Genomic DNA, 17,779 nt, shown 5'->3' with positions numbered 1-17,779 from the left:
CTTTTTAAAAATTTAAAGTATCTTTTTTTGACTATTTGCCATTTGCTGAAGAGTTCTCTTTCTTGAATTCTGGTTAACTGGGAATCTACTATATATTGAGTTTTAATCCTTGTTCTATGCATTTTAATATATGCTTTTTCTGTATGTTTTAACTATGTTGTACCCCCACCTTAAGCCATGAGGAGAGGCATGTAACAAATAATAAAAAGGCCAAGATCGAAAAATCAGCTAATGACCCAAAATGCAGACTATGCAAGGAAGTTGACAAAACTATTGATCATATCCTCAGCTGCTGTAAGAAAATCGCACAGATGGACTACAAACAGAGGCACCAAATGATGTGGCCCAAATGATCCATTGGAATCGATGCCACAAGTACCACCTGCCAGCAGTAAAGAACTAGTGGGAACACTAGTGGGAACACAAACCTGCAAAGGTAGTGGAAAATGAGCACGCAAAGATACTGTGGGACTTTCAAATCCAGACTGACAAAGTTTTGGAACACAACACACCAGACCTCACGGTTGTGGAAAATAAAAAAGTTTGGACTATTGATGTCGCCATATCAGGGGACAGTTGGATTGATGAAAAACAACAGGAAAAACTCAGCCGTTATCAGGACCTCAAGATCAAACTGCAAAGACTCTGGCATAAACCAGTGCAGGTGGTCCCTGTAGTGACAGGCACACTGGGTGCCGTGCCAAAAGATCTCAGCTGGCATTTGGAAACAATAAACATTGACAAAATTACGACCTGTCAACTGCAAAAGGCCACCCTATTGGGATTTTCATGTATCACCCGAAAATACATCACACAGTCCTAGACACTTGGGAAGTGTTTGACTTGTGATTTTGTGATACGAAATCCAGCATATAGATCTCGTTTGCATGTTGTTTGTGTCAATAATGATAATAATAATATTTGATCATTTAGTCAGCTTGAACACAAGCTAGTTTTTCACTCTAAATTTAGTTTGCAATAACCAAAGTAAACTGAAGTAAACTGGGAATAGTGGAAGGAGGAAAAAGAAACTGGGACATTTTAAAAGTAGCTTAAAAAGTGGGAGGGCAAAGGATTAATCAGGACTGTCTCCACTAAATTGGGACAGTTGGGACGCATGGCAAGAACGCAAGTGTACAATCTCCTTGGCTTTTATTTTCCTGTTGGTGTGTGTAATCCAAGGTATGAGCAAGAGCACAAACCCAATTTTGTCACGGACACCACTGACAAACAGGAGTGCTAAGGAGTTCAACGAGGTTGTGCACATACAGACAGATCAGATAAGAATTGCCTTGCTACCCATCTTACCGGTGTGACTCAGGCACACGCATGGCCCCAAGTTCTGCATACCAGCCTTCCTTCTGATCTCGATACGTATCCACTCGTCCTCCCACTCGGTTGCTGGCTTCCAGAACTGTCACCTTAAGGGGAAATGAGACAATTAAGTTGCTTCACTCTGAAAGTTATCTCTCCGTCAAAATCTACTGCACAGTATCTTTGCTGAATATCTTAACTTGATGGTTAGGAAGAGGATAGGTGTGGGTTTTTTGGGAACATGAATTGTTTTGTTTGGCTTCTCCTTGGCAGTATTGTTTGGCTGTGGATACATCTGTGCCAGAGCTTTCCAAACATTTCCTATTGCACACTTTTAGAAACACTCCTTGCAACACAGTAATTCAGTTTTCTTAGCAAACCCGAGGTTAAACCAACCCCTTATAAGAGATACAGACACATACTGTACATAAATTATAATTCTGAAATGTATGGGGACACAACATAACTCATGAAAACCTTTTATTTATATTTTAAAATATATATGATTTATTGCTTATTAATCAGGCTCCTCCCACATAGCTGAATAAAATTCTACATTTTCTGTTTGTGTGGCAATGTGGACACAAATAACCCAGTTCAAAGCAGATATTGTGGGATTTTCTGCCTTGATATTATATGGCTGTGTGGAAGGGCCCTCAGAGGTTTCTTGCTATGTTCACATGACACACCTACACACTGAAGCTGAAACACTAACATGTCACAACACACTGTTTGGGAAGCCCTGATCTACACTGTAGATGTACCTACATTGTTTGGCTGTGGGTACATGTACATTGTAGAATGAATGCAGTCTGACACCACTTTAACTGCCATGGATCAATGCTGTGAAATAGTGGGAGGTGTTGTTTGGTGAAGCACCAAAACTCTTTAGCAGAAAAGGCTAAAGACATCGTAAAACTACAACTTCCATAATACCATAGCATCGATCCATGGCAGTTAAAATTGTGTCAAATTGCATTAATTCCACAGTGTTGATGCACCTTGTGTGAATGACTAAGAAATTTGTGATTTGGGTTGCTGTGAGTTTTCTGGGTTGTATGGCCATGTTCCAGAAGCATTTGTGATTTTGTGTTGCATCTGCTGTCCTTAATGCCCAGTCTTCCCACCTTCTTGGAGTGAATTTTCCCTAAGAGAAATTGTGAAACTACAGCAAGGGACACACAAGATGAAATGTCTGTCCTTAAGCTAAACGAATTATGCAGATACACTCTTCAATCATGTGGTTTAATATTATTCCGTAGATTTAGTTTGGAGAAAAGAAGGCTGAGGGAATATGATAGCCATGTTTAAATGTTCTCATATTGAAGACGAAGCAAGCTTGTTTTCTGTTGCTCTAGAGATGAAGACACAGAGCAATGAATTCAAACTACAGGAGAAGAGATTCCACCTAAGCATTAGGAAGGCAGAACTTCCTGACTTGTAAGAATTGTTTCACAATGAAATACGCTGCTCAGAGTTTAGCAGTCTCCTTCTCTGGAGGTTTTTTTAAAAGAGACTGCATGATCATTTGTTGGGTGTACGTTGACTGGTATCTCTGCTTGGCAGGGGCTGGACTGGATAAGACCTTGGAGTTTCTTCCAGTTCTGAGATTCAACAAAATAACAAAGATTTCTGGGTTGCTGTGAGTTTTCCAGACTGTATGGCCATATTCCAGAAGCATTCTCTCCTGACGTTTCGCCCATATCTGGCAGGCATCCTTAGAGGTTGTGAGGTCTGCTGGAAACTAGGCAAGTGAGGTTTATTTATTTGTGAAAGGTCCAGGGTGGGAGAAAGAACTCTTGTCTGTTTGAGGGAAGTGTGAATGTTGCAATTGGCCACCTTGATTAGCATTGAATGGCCTTACAGCTACAAAGCCTGGCTGCTTCCTGCCTGGGGAATCCTTTGTTGGGAAGTGTTAACTGGCCCTGATTGTCTTCTGTCTGGAATTTCCCTGTTTTCTGAGTATTGTTCTTTATTTACTGTCCTGATTTTAGAGTTTTAAAAATACTGGTAGCCAATTTTGTTCATTTTCATGGTTTCCTCCTTTCTGTTGAAATTGTCCACATGCTTGTGGATTTCAATGGCTTCTCTGTGTAGTCTGACATGGTGGTTGTTAGAGTGGTCCAGCATTTCTGTGTTCTCAAGTAATACGCTGTGTCTAGGTTGGTTCATCAGGTGCTCTGCTATGGTTGATTTCTCTGTTTGGATTAGTCTGCAGTGCCTTCCATGTTCCTTGATTCATGTCTGGGCAATGCTGCTGCGTTTGGTGATCCCTATGGAGACTTGTTCACAGCTGCATGGTATACGGTAAATTCCTGCAGAAGTGAGAGGATGCCTCTTGTCCTTTGATGAATGTATCAATTGCTGGATTTTCTTAGTGGATCTGTAGATAGTTTTATTTCTGTTTTCAAGCTGTTTTCAAATATTTACATGGGTTGGCTTCATAATAGTACTTTCTGTACTTTGTTAATTCCCCAGAGTGTTGACTTTGGCTTGGTAACCTTAACCACATTGCTAGCCATATCCTCCCCATGCCCCAGGCACTTTCGAGGTGTTTTCAGAGTGTTTATCACAAATACGTAACTTTTCATGATTGCTGGAGAAACTGGCCAAAATCCCATTCAACTGCTGATGGAACATAAATTTCTGCCAGTGTAGATGTACAAGTAGTATATAGCGAAAAAAGACTGCTCCTTCCTCCTCAGAAGCAAGAAGGCAACGGGACAGTGCTTAAATATACCCCAACATCAAACCAGTCAACAAACCAACATGAAAACAGTCATCAGGACCTGGTGCCCTCCAACTGCTCTTGTGCCCATGGGCAAAGGCATTGTGCAAGGTATTGTGCCCATGGACAAAGGTACTGTCGTTTCACAGACTTCCTTCCTAAATGGAGGAAGTCCATATCAAGGTAGGTAATATGTAAGGTAATATCAAACCATGATGCATAATGACTAGTATAATAGTGTGCAAGGAATGACTTAATACATCCTTGCAAACCGCCTGCAAAGTACTAGCACACTGCCAGATGTGATTAAGATCTTAAGGGCAGAGCATGGGAAAGCTTTTAGACTACAACTCCAAAAAGGTAGTCATTCTTGCTTGGAAACCTTGAGCATTTAACTCAAAAGTAACTTCTTCAAGCTCTGCTTAGGATCCTCCAAATGTGGTTCATCAGATGTGGATAGAACACAATATGTACTTGGGTAGTTCTGTTGTCAGTGGAGTTGTGAATCCACTCTGGGGTTGCATCTACACTTTCAAATTAATGCAGTTAGACATCACTTTAATTGCCATGGTTGTTAACCAGCAGACCCAATGCTTTGTGAGGGGAACCAAATTAGAAGTCTCTTTGAGGATTGACGCATTAGATTGATTGGCACTTCAAGTGTATTACACTGTAGAATTAATGCATTTGAAAACCACAATAATTGCCATGAGTCAATTCTATGGAATCCTAGGATCTATGATGGAACATCAGCACTCTTCTGCAGAGAAGACTAAAGACTTCCATGGTTCCCTAATATTGAGCCACGCCAGTTAAAATGATGGCAAATCACATTAATTTAACAGTGTAGTTGCAGCCTAGGTTTTAGTCTACACTTTAATGGCGCTCCATGTAGTCATGCTGGCCACATGACCTAGGAGGTGTCTACGGACAACGCTGGCTCTTCGGCTAAGAAATGGAGATGAGCACTAAACCCCCAGAGTCAGACATGACTGGACTTAGCGTCAGGGGAAAACCTTTACTTTACCTTTTTAAAGGGGTTATCAAACGTGTGGGTCTTACAAAGGATGGTGTGGATTCAGCATTTTGGCTAGTTCCTTCAAGGTTTAATCCATCTAATACTGGAATCATCAGCCCTCTTATGGTTATGATTTTCTGCAAGAAAGTGGCTAAAGCTGTCTGGAAGAGTGACTTACTTTGTGGCCAGCTTCTAGGAGAGTGTAGGCTGCAGTGAGCCCTGCCATGCCTGCGCCCACAATCACCACATGCTTTGGGTGTGATGTCTTCTCCAGACCATTCCTTATTATCTCTAGGAATTCATCATAGTCGGCCTCCTTGAAACATTCTTCCAGTGGACTAATATCACCAGCACAATTTTGCAGCGTAACGAAGACCAGCAGCGAGGAGAGTACTGGGCAAAACACAAGGAAAATATATATTAGTTCTGTATTTCCCTGTGTGTTCATTTGCTGTGGATTTTGCTCATCCATGCTTACCTTAGTTTTCTTTTGGTTCATTTGTGACATTTAATCATGTATATATCTGGCAATTTGTATTCTTGCTCAAAAACTATTGAGGCAACAAAAAAGAGTGATATATTTTCACAAGAGTGAAAAATTTAGCCTAAATTCATTCTTATAAAAACATCTCAAATTTGCAAATGTCTTCATATTCGGGAAGGAAACAGCTTGAAAAGTTATCAGTCTGCTTACGAGAAACTGGAACACATGTATTTACCCTCTTAGGAACTGAATTCTTAACTACAGTAGAATCTCGCTTATCCAACCTTTGCTCATCCAACGTTCTGTGTTATCCAACGCAGTCTGCCTCCCGCCCGGATCCACAGCTATTTCTCTAGGCAGCAATTCTATCTTTATTTGTAGTCAATATTTTAGTAGTCAGTGTTTTTGTAGTCAATGTTTTCAATACATTGCGATGTTTTGGTGCTAAATTAGTAAATACAGTAATTACTACACAACGTTACCATGTATTGAACAGCTTTTTCTGTCAATTTGTTGTAAAGCATGATGTTTTGGTGCTTAATTTGTAAAATCATAACATAATTAGACGTCTAATAGGCTTTTCCTTAATCCCTCCTTATTATCCAACATTTTTGCTTTTTTTCCATGTCAGGAGTGACTTCAGAAACTGCAAGTTGCTTCTGGTGTGAGAGAATGGGCCGCCTGCAAGAACGTTGCCCAGGGGACACCCGGATGTTTTGATGTTTTATCATCCTTGTGGGAGGCTTCTCTCATGTCCCCACATGGAGCTGAAGCTGATAGAGGGAGCTCACCCACGCTCTCCCTGGGTGGGATTCGAACCTGGAAGCTTGCAGATCAGCAACCCAACCTTCATTTTTGCTTATCCAATGTTTTTCTGGCCTGTTTATGTTCGATAAGTGAGACTCTACTGTATATTCAACTAGCACGCATTCAAATCATGGTTTTAATACTCAGTTGCTACTATACTACTATATCACTACTCTGGCACAAAATAAATATGGGTGGATATTGCCCCAGTTTGGGGTCCGTGGGAAATTCCAAGGCAAATTGGAGTAAAGTCACTTTCATCACATGTCGATTCCTAGGAATGGTAGATCAGTTAAAGAGAGATTTCCTCCACCCACAAATTTCAGGTGTGGAAGAGGATATGTCCTCATAGCAAAAGAGGAATGGGTTACATTTCCCCACCCCTCCTGCTAATTACTGGTTGCTCAGCTGACCCTATTTGCCTTCTATAAAACCTGCACATTAAATACAAAGGGCACATGGTCCTGAATTGCACTCTGGCTCAAAGGCAAAGGTTGTGGCTGAGTTTGCATTTCCTAGAGCCTTCCAAGTGAAGGGTTTATTTAAACTTTGAAAAAGGTTGCAATTAAGGTTAAAGATACCACAACTAAAACCTTGAGCAAAAGTCTTTGTGAAAACCATGGTGCCCTTTGTAGAATCATCACAGTCATTATCCTGCCACCCTATGTGATTCTTCCTTAGGGACTGTGTTTCATATAATACAATTTGTTCTGTCATCTCTAGCTCCCCAAACCCACTGATTTGGCAGTATCTATACCAGGGGTCCTCAAACTTTTTAAGCAGAGGGCCAGTCCACAATCCTTCAGATTGTTGAGGGGCCGAATTATCATTTAAAAAAAAAGAACAAATTCTTATGCACACTGCACATGTCATATTTGTAGTGCAAAAAAACCCCAACAACAACAATGAAAGAACAATACAATATTTAAAAATAAGAAAAATTTTAACCAACATAAATCTATCAGGATTTTAATGGGAAATGTGAACCTGCTTCTGGCCAATGAGATAGTCAAGTTAATTAGGATTGTTATTGTCGTGTGCCTTCAAGTCATTTCAGACTTTGGGCGAGCCTAAGTCTAACACTGAGGGCAGGAGCCAGGTAAATGACCTCGGAGGGCCGCACCCGGCCCACGGGCCTTAGTTTGGGGACCCCTGATCTAGACCCACCTATGCCGTCACACCCAGGCACCTTTTAAAGCTTTAAGATGTGCTTCTTCCTTTGCCCAGGTGAACTATGGGGGCCTTACTTAGAAGCTCTGGAAATCCCAGTAACCAAAGGCACTCTAAGTTGAACAATCAAACAAAATTTTATTTTCACAAAGTCCTTGGCAGACTTGGCACATGTAATTAAGGTTGCAAATATAAACAGTCAACTTATAAAACCTTGCAGATGTTCCTTTCTTGCTTTTCCCCTTTAGTTGCTGGGTTAACTTCCACCAAAGGCGAAGAGATCCTGAGATCCTCTTTACCCTAGCCCTGAGCTGCTATCAAAAAGGTCTATAACTATCTAAGCTCAAAGCTAGTTTTTGAGGCGAAGTTGGTAGGGCTTCTTCCAGTGGCAAAGAAATCTGGAGATGTTCTCTGCCCCAGTGCTAAGCTACTATTTTAGAAAGAACAGGTCTTTCCCTATCTATGCTCGGCACTGGTTTTAAAGGCAGGTCAATACTTACGATGGCTTTGTCAGAGTTGGCCTGGCTTGGCCACACAAGCACATTCTTCTTCAGTCTAGAAGGCAAGAGGCTTCTCAAAATGGAGCCTTCTTTCCCCAGAACAAATAGATACATTTGCAAGCTGCAAGCAGCAAAGACTTTGCTGAGCTGGCTACAAACTCTGCTAATAGCTAACTATCAGGGTGCTGCAGAATCTGCAGCAACCCTGGAACAAATGCAAACAGGTGCTACCATTTCTATAACTATGGGCAGCTTGTAAAATCAAACTCCTGGGAGACGGAACACCACCCACCTACTCTTTGGGACATGAATCTATGGAACTTGCTGCCACAAGACTGCCTTTACTCAACTAAAATGTAAACAAGCACCAAACTACTTTTTACCCTTGCGAAACACTGTTTTTTCTTGGTTGCGCTTATACAGGCATGGGGCCATACACTGCCAAAAGGAACTAAATGTACAAAACTGGACTTTTATTATGACGCTTACTTACAATAAATGAACAAACAGCTTAATTTTAGATAATAAGATTGCTTTTTGCTTTGACTAATGGCAACCCTAGAAATAGGATGCCTCCATATGTTTGGTATGCAAGTTAGATAGGGTGATAAAGTGTAGCCTTTCCTAACCCTCTTTCCAATGGGAAACCATTCAATTTCTTCCTATTGTGCCCAGTGGGAGCCTCTTGTCCGCAGTTTAACTGCCATGGCTCAATACTATGGAATCATGGGAGTTGTAGTTTGGTGAGGCACCAGCACTCTTTGACAGTGAAGGCTCAGGACCTGGTAAAACCATAACTTCCATGCATAGCATTGAGCGATGGCAGTTAATGTGGTGTCAGTCTGTATTAATTCTATTGTGTAAATGCACCCTGAGAGCTCAGAGTTCAAATCTTCATTCAGCCACAGAAACCAAGGCACACTCTCTCAGCCTTAGAGAAAGGCAAGAACAAACCACCTCTGAATAAAAAACAAGCCTAGAATTGCCAAAAGTTGGAGTTTACTTGAAAGACAGTGACACATTATAATTTTATTGTTTTAATTGATGTATGTTTTTGCCATATTTTTATTGTTGTTTACAAATTTTAATTGTTGGAATTTGAACGTTTTTATGTTGAAAGCCACCTTGAATCCGCACACGGAGAAAGGTAGGGTACAACTATTTTAAATAAATAAAATAAATTAAGTACCAAAGAACAAAACCATCAATTATACAATGTTTATCTGTTCAGTGCTCAGTAAGGAAGCTTTGTGGATGTGAAAAGTGTTAGGAATTTTCTGGGTGTTAGGGAAAACTACCCAAAGCAGAAGAGCATCCAAAATATGCAAGAACGGGATACTTATAGTTGAGCATTCAACTCACAGCAAGCAGAGTGTGAAGTGCCATGTGGCTGTAAAGAATTTAGAGCTTAGGAGGCAAAGATCCGGAGTTCAGTCTTTAAAATCACAAAAGGTCTATTTACAAAAATAATACCTACATTTTTTAATAGTAAACAACAGGGTCTGAGCTACACTAATTGTCCCCATCTCTTTTAGGATTCAAAAGAGAGGGAAGAATCACCAAGCTGACATCTCTCCTGACACACAAACACAGAGAGATCTCAATACACACAGCACACACCAAGATGTAAAAGTAAGAAGGTCAAAGACAAAAGGCATGCACCTACAAAGTATCAATTATAAAAGAAACACGGCAAACTAAAGCTTCCACTTTTATTATCTCTTTTTTTCCAATGACAGATCAGGCTTTTTAGAACAAAAGATTGACCACAATCCACTTCCAGATTTAATGGCACAGAGGTGCCTGTCTTGTTATAGTATATTTCCAGCAAGTAAGTGTGCAAAACACAGCCCCAGTTAAGACTCTTCCCTTTTCAACATCGTGTTGCTCAATTAGGAAAATGTTGATAAGAAATACAGTTAATATTCAGCACACCTACCACTATTGCCGCTTCCATTGCAATGCAGTAATTAACTAGCAAACCAAAGTGTAGCATTTTTACTTTTGCCAAAGGTATTCACACTTTTGAAAATTTTACCTGGGGGGGGGGGGGGGAGAGAGATCTTTGTTTGAAAAAATGAAAACTCTTATGGCAACTTAAAGAATAGGAAATTAATGATAGCATGAACCACTTCGTGAAATGTTGTGGGTTGCAGTTCATGAAAATGAAATGCTGTAAGAATTTTGCAGGTGGTAATTCTAACTGGAATAAAACAAATAGCAAAAAATAGCAAAGTCCCGGAGCACCTCAAAAACTATGCTCTGCATCCCACCACTGTTCATCCCAACTAGACCTGGCCGGTCAACTGAATTAATAGGAAATAGGTAAGTCAACAGTAATAGATCCTCCATTGATCCTATGAATCAAATCTAGTTGGGATGATGGTTTTGAAGGAACTCCAAAATTCTATTATTTTTTAAACAGAGACTAACACTGATACATTTGGGATATATACACACACACACACACACACATATACAGTACTTGACTGCTGAAGACTGAAGATGCATCTACAGTCACTGTAGCTTGGAGGAAGTTTTACACCACTTTAACTACCATCGATCATTGCTATAGAATTAAGGGAGTTGTAGTTTTACATTTCAGTCTTTTCTGACAGAATGTTACAAATTATCAAACTCCAAATTCCAGGATTCCATGGTATTGAACCATGGGAGTTAAAAGTGGGGTTAAACTGCATTCAATCTACAGTGCAGATGCACCCTCAGCAGTGATAGTATGATGGAAAAAAAGTGAAAAATCAAGCTGTAATCTCAGACTGGAGAATGCAGTTTGAAGCTGTTTGGTATAGACCCACATAACAGAGTTCAACAAACCCACTATATGACCCACTATATGGGTCTACACTGACCATATAAGGCTGTTCCAGATTGCACTATATGGCAATGTAAATTCAGCCTCAGCGATACTTTTCCAAGCAAAGTATTACTTACAGAGGATATCCATGTAGTTTCCTTTAGAAGCCTCGCTTAGAAGAAGTTCTTCTTCTACCAAGTATTGGAAGCCAATTAAAAAAAAAACCCTAATATATACCCAGATCATGAACGACAATGGAGAATCCTATAATTTCATAATCACCCCTTTCTCTTCCTCTTTCATCTTCCATGCAAATTATACATAAAGTCACAATCAAGGAAATGAGATCCGCCCCTAGATTTGGCTCTATTTCAGGTCTTATTTTTTGGCCAACAACTTCCATCAGCCCTGCTTAGCATAGCCAACTATGGGATGATAGGCGTTACATCCCAAAGACTTTTGGAAAGCCACATTTCTCCACCTCGATGTTAACACAAAATGCGTGAAATCGTGGAACAGAATTTCCCTAATGAGGAAAATATAACTACTAGCGAGCTTTTAAAAATGCACAAGCAAAAAGAGAAGAAATATAAATGATGTGATGATGATGATGATGATGATGATGATGACAATAATAATAATAATTTTATTTCTTACCTGACTCTCCTCATGAAGTGGGTTACAACATTGCTAAAATGCATAATCAAAACACATAATAATTTAAAAACACTCTGTAGAATGAACATAGTTCCATAAAATACATATTAAAATACACAAAACAAAAGTTAGACATAGAGTGGAAGTTTAAAGCAAATTTCAAGGAATTTTTCATTCTATGCTTGGAGGATCTGGTGGTCCACAGCAGGAAACTGAATCTTGGGGTGCATCTACATTGTAGGGTGAATGCAGTTTGACATCATTTTAGATCAATGCTATGGAATGCTGGGAACCATGGTATTTAAAGTGGTATCAAACTGTATTCATTCTACAGCGTTGCTGCACCCTAGGAGTCCCATTTAGGAGAAAAGAAGAATAGAAATCAACTAAATAAATGAGCAATTCCATCTGAACAACTGTCACTCAGAGTTGCTGTACATTTTCTGGGCTGTATGGCCATGTTCCAGAAGCATTCTCTCCTGACGTTTTGCCTGCATCTATGGCAAGCATCCTCAGAGGTTGTGAGGATTGTTGGAAACTAGGAAAGCAGGGTGTGTGTGTGTGTGTATGAGTGTGTTTGTGTGTGTGTGTGTGGTAGGCATTCTCAGAGATTGTGAGGTCTGTTGGAAACGTGGAAAGTGGGATATATACGTACATATATATATATCCCACTTTCCAAGTTTCCAACAGACCTCACATCCTCTGAGGATGCTTGCCAGAGATGCAGGCAAAATGTCAGGAGAGAATGCTTCTGAAACATGGTCATACAGTCTGGAAAATGCACAGCAACCCAGTGATTACGGCCATGAAAGCCTTCGACAATAAATTGTCACTCAGTTATGTGAAATGCAGGGGAGGGACTGTGTGACACAAACAGCAAGATTGCTATCATCAGTAAAAACGCAAACTTCTGCGATCCCTGCTTCTAAACAGAAGGACGCTCTATTGTTTTTCCTTTCAAAGGGTGTCTGTCGAAATATGGATGTGATAGAAAAATAATGCCTTGTCGTCCAGATCTGAATAGAAAAAAAGGTGTGGAAATGGGTGTGGATGCTTTGCAGGTGAAATTCTTTTTTTCTTTATCGATCGAAGAAAGAAACCCAGCTGTGGGTGATGACAGATGAGACCTGTCACTGGGAAACATGACAAATATTTGGGAAGCTTTTAATTGTGCAATTGCTTTGCCATATTCACACAGCACAGGGATCAAGTTATCCCTTCCTAACCCTACAGTGTTTCCCTATCATGTCTTTCTTTTCCCTGGGGAAATGTCAAGATGGAAGGGTATTTGCAATCAAGAAATCAAAATCCTAAGGGTACATCTACAGTAGGTGTGGTCAAACTTCAGCCCTCCAGGTGTTTTGGACTTCAACTCCCACAATTCCTAACAGCTGGTAGGCTGTTAGGAATTGTGGGAGTTGAAGTCCAAAACATCTGGAGGGCTGAAGTTTGCCCATGCCTGCTCTACAGTGTAGAATCAATGCAATTTGACACCATTATAACTGACCTGGATCAATGCTATGGAATAGTGAGAGCTGTTGTTTGGTGAGGCACCAGCAGAGAAGGCTGAAGACCTTTTAATACAACAAAGCGATGGATTCAAATGGATGGAAAAAAGATTTCACCTAAATGTTAGGTAAAACTTCCTGACGGTAATTGCTGTTTGACATTGGAATATGAATGAGATGGAGCTCCCATCTCTGGAGATTTAAAAGCAGAGGCTGGATGGCCATCTGTCAGGAGCACTTTGATTGTGTCTTCCTGCATGTCAGAATGGGGCTGGACTGGATGGCCCTTGAGGGTCTCTTCCAATTCTATGATTCTATGAACATTTCCTTCTCCACTTCCCTCCCAGGCCTGCTAATACGGTACAAAGGAGATATATAAACTTTATTTCAAAGCGGTGCCTTACCTTAGTATTTTTTCTTGTATTAATCCCGATTACATTTCAGTGAGTTCAAGCAGGAGCTAAGCAAAAGAAAAAAGACAAAATAATTGGCAAGTTTACACTCTCATGTTAAGATATAACAGGTGGCACTGTGGATGAGGATGGCACTGAGCATCGCTTTCAGTGAGAAGCATAAAGGGCACAGTTTGTTTTGTAAAATGTTTCAGAAAACCTTTGTTAGCTAGTGTCGGTTTGCTTCCAGAATGGCGTAGCTCACCAAAGCAGAGTGGCCTAAATACCTAAAGGCATCAGATCCTATTGGATCCTGAAAAGTGATCTTAGTTAATCTTGGTTAGTTACCTGGATGGGAGACTGCTGCCAATGAATGCTAGGTGCTGTAGGTTATATTTCAGAGGAAGGAATTGGGAAACTCTTTGTTGAGTATTCCTTGCCTAAGACAGCCCTATAAAATTCATGAGATTGTCATTAAGTCACCAAAGCTTATTGAGAATCTCATTGTGTAATTCTATATTCAAAATGCTGAAAATGCTAGAAATTGGGTTGCTGTGAATTTCTGGGCTGTATGGCCACACACACAATTTATAATAATTTATGAATATATAATATATTGTATATACATATAATATTGATAATAATATTATAATGGAATACAATATTATACTACTAATAATATAATATAATATAATAATATTAATTATATATTATATATTAAATGTAATATTACTAATAATATTACCATATAATGATATAGTACAATATAGTAACTTAACGCTTATATTGTTCTATGCTAATAATATATTGTATATTCATTTGATTTGTAAGCCGCTCTGAGTCCCCTTCAGGGTGAGAAGAGCAGGATATAAATGTAGTAAATAAATAAATGTTCCAGAAGCATTCTCTCCTGATGTTTCACCCACATCTATGGCAGGCATCCTCAGAGGTTGTGAGATCTGTTGGAAATCAGGCAAGTGGGGTTTATATATCTGTGGAAGGTCCAGGGTGGGAGAAAGTACTCTTGTCTGCTTGAGGCCAGTGTGAATGTTGGAACTGGCCATCTTAATCAGCATTGAATGGCCTTGCAGCTTCAAAGTCTGGCTGCTTCCTGCCTGGGGGAATCCTTTGTTGTAGGTGTTGTCTGGCCGAGATTGTTTCCTGTCTGGAATTCCCCTGTTTTCTGAGTGTTGCTCTTTATTACCAGTATTTAAAAACTCTAAAATCAGGACAGTAAATAAAGAGCCACACTCAGAAAACAGGAGGATTCCAGACAGGAAACAATCAGGGCCAGCTAATACCTCCCAACAAAGGCTATTCAATGCTAACCAAGGTGGCCAATCGCTACATTCAAACTTGCCTCAAGCAGACAAGAGTTCTTTCTCCCACCCTGGACATTATTCCACAGATATATAAACCCCACTTGCCTAGTTTCCAACAGACCTCACAACCTCTGAGGATGCCTGCCATAGATGTGGGCAAAACGTCAGGAGAAAATGCTTCTGGAACATGGCCATACAGCCCAGAAAACATACAACAACCCAATATACAATAGGATCAGGATACTCATCTTGCAATCCCATGCATTCCTAATTGGTAGCTAAAATCAATGCGTGGAAATTTACAATGTACTTTTGAAAAGAAAAAAAAATTATTTTATGCATCAATCCGCAGAAAAGAATGAGCACCAAAGCGACTTAGAAGGGAAAGACCTGGCTGCATCTACACTGTAGAATTAATGCAGTTTGACACCACTTTAACTGTGCTGGCTTAGTGCTATGGATTCCTGGGAATGGTAGGTTTACAAAATCTTTAGCCTTCTCTACCAAAGAGTGCTGGTGCCCCGCCAAACTATAACTCCCAGGATTTCATAGCATTGAGCTAGAGTTAAAGTGGGATCAAGTTGCATTAATTCTACATGTAGATGCATGTCTGATCTGCACTGAAACATGTCTTACAATTCCACCGCACGGCCAAAAGATTTAGAAGTCTTGAAGTTCACGGTGTCTTTCAATTCCTTCCACACAGACATATATATAAGTAGAGTCTCACTTATCCAACACTCACTTATCCAACGTTCTGGATTATCCAACGCATTTTTGTAGTCAATGTTTTCAATATATCATGATATTTTGGTGCGAAATTCATAAATACACTAATTACTACGTAGCATTACTGCGTATTGAACTACTTTTTCTGCCAGATTTGTTGTATAACATGATGTTTTGGTGCTTAATTTATAAAATCATAACTTAATTTGATGTTTAATAGGCTTCTCCTTAATCTCTCCTTATTATCCAACATATTCGCTTATCCAACGTTCTGCCAGCCCGTTTATGTTGGATAAGTGAGACACTACTGTATATAAAAAATCCCACAATATCTGCTTTGAACTGGAGTATCTGAGTCCACACTGCCATATATATTCCAGTTCAAAGCAGATAATGTGGGATTTTATTTAGCTGTGTGAAAGGGGCCCGAGAAAGTTTGCTTTCCCTAATAACTACCAAGAGAGAGAAGTAAACATAATTTTAAAAGTTTTTTTTTAAAAAAAGGGATGTGTCAGAAGTGGGATTTGAACCCACGCCTCCATTCGGAGACCAGAACACCCAGAGCTGGGAAGGGAAGAAGCCTTGAGTCTGGCGCCTTAGACCACTCGGCCATCCTGACACTGCCGCTCAGTTTGTTCCTGGTCCTGTTCTCATTACGAATATGCTAATACAATACATGCGCACGCGCGCTTGCCTATTTGTATCTTCAACACCGAGATGTTTCCCTTTCGATTTACTCTTTGCCTGTCACAGACGCTGGGCCTATCAGCGTTCCGCAAAGCGGGAAGCCCCGCCCACTTATCCCCTTCTCGCCCCCTCCCTTCAAGATTCTTCTGTTCTTTCATTGGCCTCGGCTGCTCCCTCTGGTGGGCCTTGGAGACAGTAAGGCGCATGCGCACAATGTTTCTTTGCATTGCCCATGTGTAAAGGTTCCAGAGGAAAGCAGTACAGTAGAGTCTCACTTATCCAACATAAACGGGACGGCAGAATGTTGGATAAGCAAATATGTTGGATAATAAGGAGGCATTAAGGAAAAGCCTATTAAACATCAAATTAGGTTATGATTTTACAAATTAAGCACCAAAACATCATGTTAGACAACAAATTTGGCAGAAAAAGTAGTTCAATACGCAGTAATGCTATGTAGTAATTACTGTATTTATGAATTTAGGACCAAAATATCATGATATATTGAAAACATTGTCTCCAAAAATGCGTTGGATAATCCAGAACGTTGGATAAGCGAGTGTTGGATAAGTGAGACTCTACTGTATTTTTTAAAGACTATCTGTAAGAATGCGTCTAATACAGTTTAACTGCCAGAGCTCAATTCAGTGGAATCCTGCTTCGCTACATAAAACCCCCAGGATTCCATAGCTGTAGACCATGGCAGTTAAAATGGTGTCAAACTGCATTAATTCTCCAGTGCAGCAGCACCCTTTTATGTGGAAAGAGGCACAAGTTAGGAGAGATTTCCAAAAGAGACATTAAATCAGGATGGGCCTCTCTGTTTGGTCTTTTGTCCCCAGATATCCGCCATTTATCCGCCATTGCACATTTATAAACCAACTAGATCTGTGGAAGAGGCCTAAATTAGGCCTAAATCTGCCTGTCCCTTGGGCTGAGTTGGTTGCTAGGAGACCAAATGTGCAGAGATTAGTCCTCTAACTGGCAGCAATTGGATAAAAACAATTATTCCTTTCCCTCTAATTAGGACTTCATTTTTCTTTTCTTTTTGTTGTATCAACCTAGAGGCGTGGATGATGGCTTGTGTTGTCAAATTTCGAGGTTGGGGGGCCTGTAGTTTTGTTGGTCGTTATGATGCCATCACTCATTTATATATATAGAAGATGAGACTCGGTTTTTCAAAGGCGGTGTGATTGGCCGTTTTAATTGGGATGATACATATTAATATTTTTAATGTTTAATGGTTTTAACATAATGCTTTGTTTAATTAATTATATATATACAGTAGAGTCTCGCTTATCCAACCCTTGCTTATCCAACGTTCTGTATTATCCAACACAATCCGCCTTTTAGTAGTCAGTGTTTTGTAGTCAATGTTTTCAATACATTGCAATGTTTTGGTGCTAAATTCATAAATACAGTAATTACTACATAACCTTACTGTGTATTGAACTGCTTCATCTGTTAATTTGTTGTAAAACATGGTTCTTAATTTGTAAAATCATAACATAATTTGATGTTTAATAGGCATTTCTTTAATCCCTCCTTATTATCCAGCCTTTTTGCTTATCCAACATTCTGCCAGCCCCGTTTATGTTGGATAAGTGAGACTCTACTGTATATATATAGTAATGCAGAGCTCTCCAAA

The 17,779-nt window shown here is 39.9% G+C and overlaps 1 protein-coding gene and 1 non-coding gene across 2 annotated transcripts in view; both read right to left on the bottom strand.

Moving 5' to 3' along the window:
- LOC100563852 (L-amino-acid oxidase) overlaps window positions 1-16,358 on the bottom strand; it is a 30,034-nt gene extending 13,676 nt beyond the window's left edge. Inside the window, exons 1-3 of the mRNA XM_062969341.1 lie at window positions 16,121-16,358; window positions 5,239-5,453; window positions 1,309-1,421 (exon numbers count right to left, since the gene is read on the bottom strand). Coding sequence (XP_062825411.1) covers window positions 1,309-1,421; window positions 5,239-5,453; window positions 16,121-16,358 — 566 coding nt within the window. The remainder of the gene's footprint in view (window positions 1-1,308; window positions 1,422-5,238; window positions 5,454-16,120) is intronic.
- trnal-caa (transfer RNA leucine (anticodon CAA)) lies at window positions 15,954-16,063 on the bottom strand. The gene is made up of 2 exons: window positions 16,026-16,063; window positions 15,954-15,999 (listed from the first exon to the last, which is right to left on the bottom strand). It is a non-coding gene; the product is annotated as a tRNA-Leu (tRNA).
- Window positions 16,359-17,779: the final 1,421 nt, after the last annotated feature.

Source organism: Anolis carolinensis, chromosome 2 (assembly GCF_035594765.1).
Source record: "Anolis carolinensis isolate JA03-04 chromosome 2, rAnoCar3.1.pri, whole genome shotgun sequence".
Classification (NCBI taxonomy): domain Eukaryota; kingdom Metazoa; phylum Chordata; class Lepidosauria; order Squamata; family Dactyloidae; genus Anolis; species Anolis carolinensis.
The sequence above is the reverse complement of the archived record's forward strand: the minus strand, read 5'-3'. Positions and strand labels throughout refer to the sequence as shown.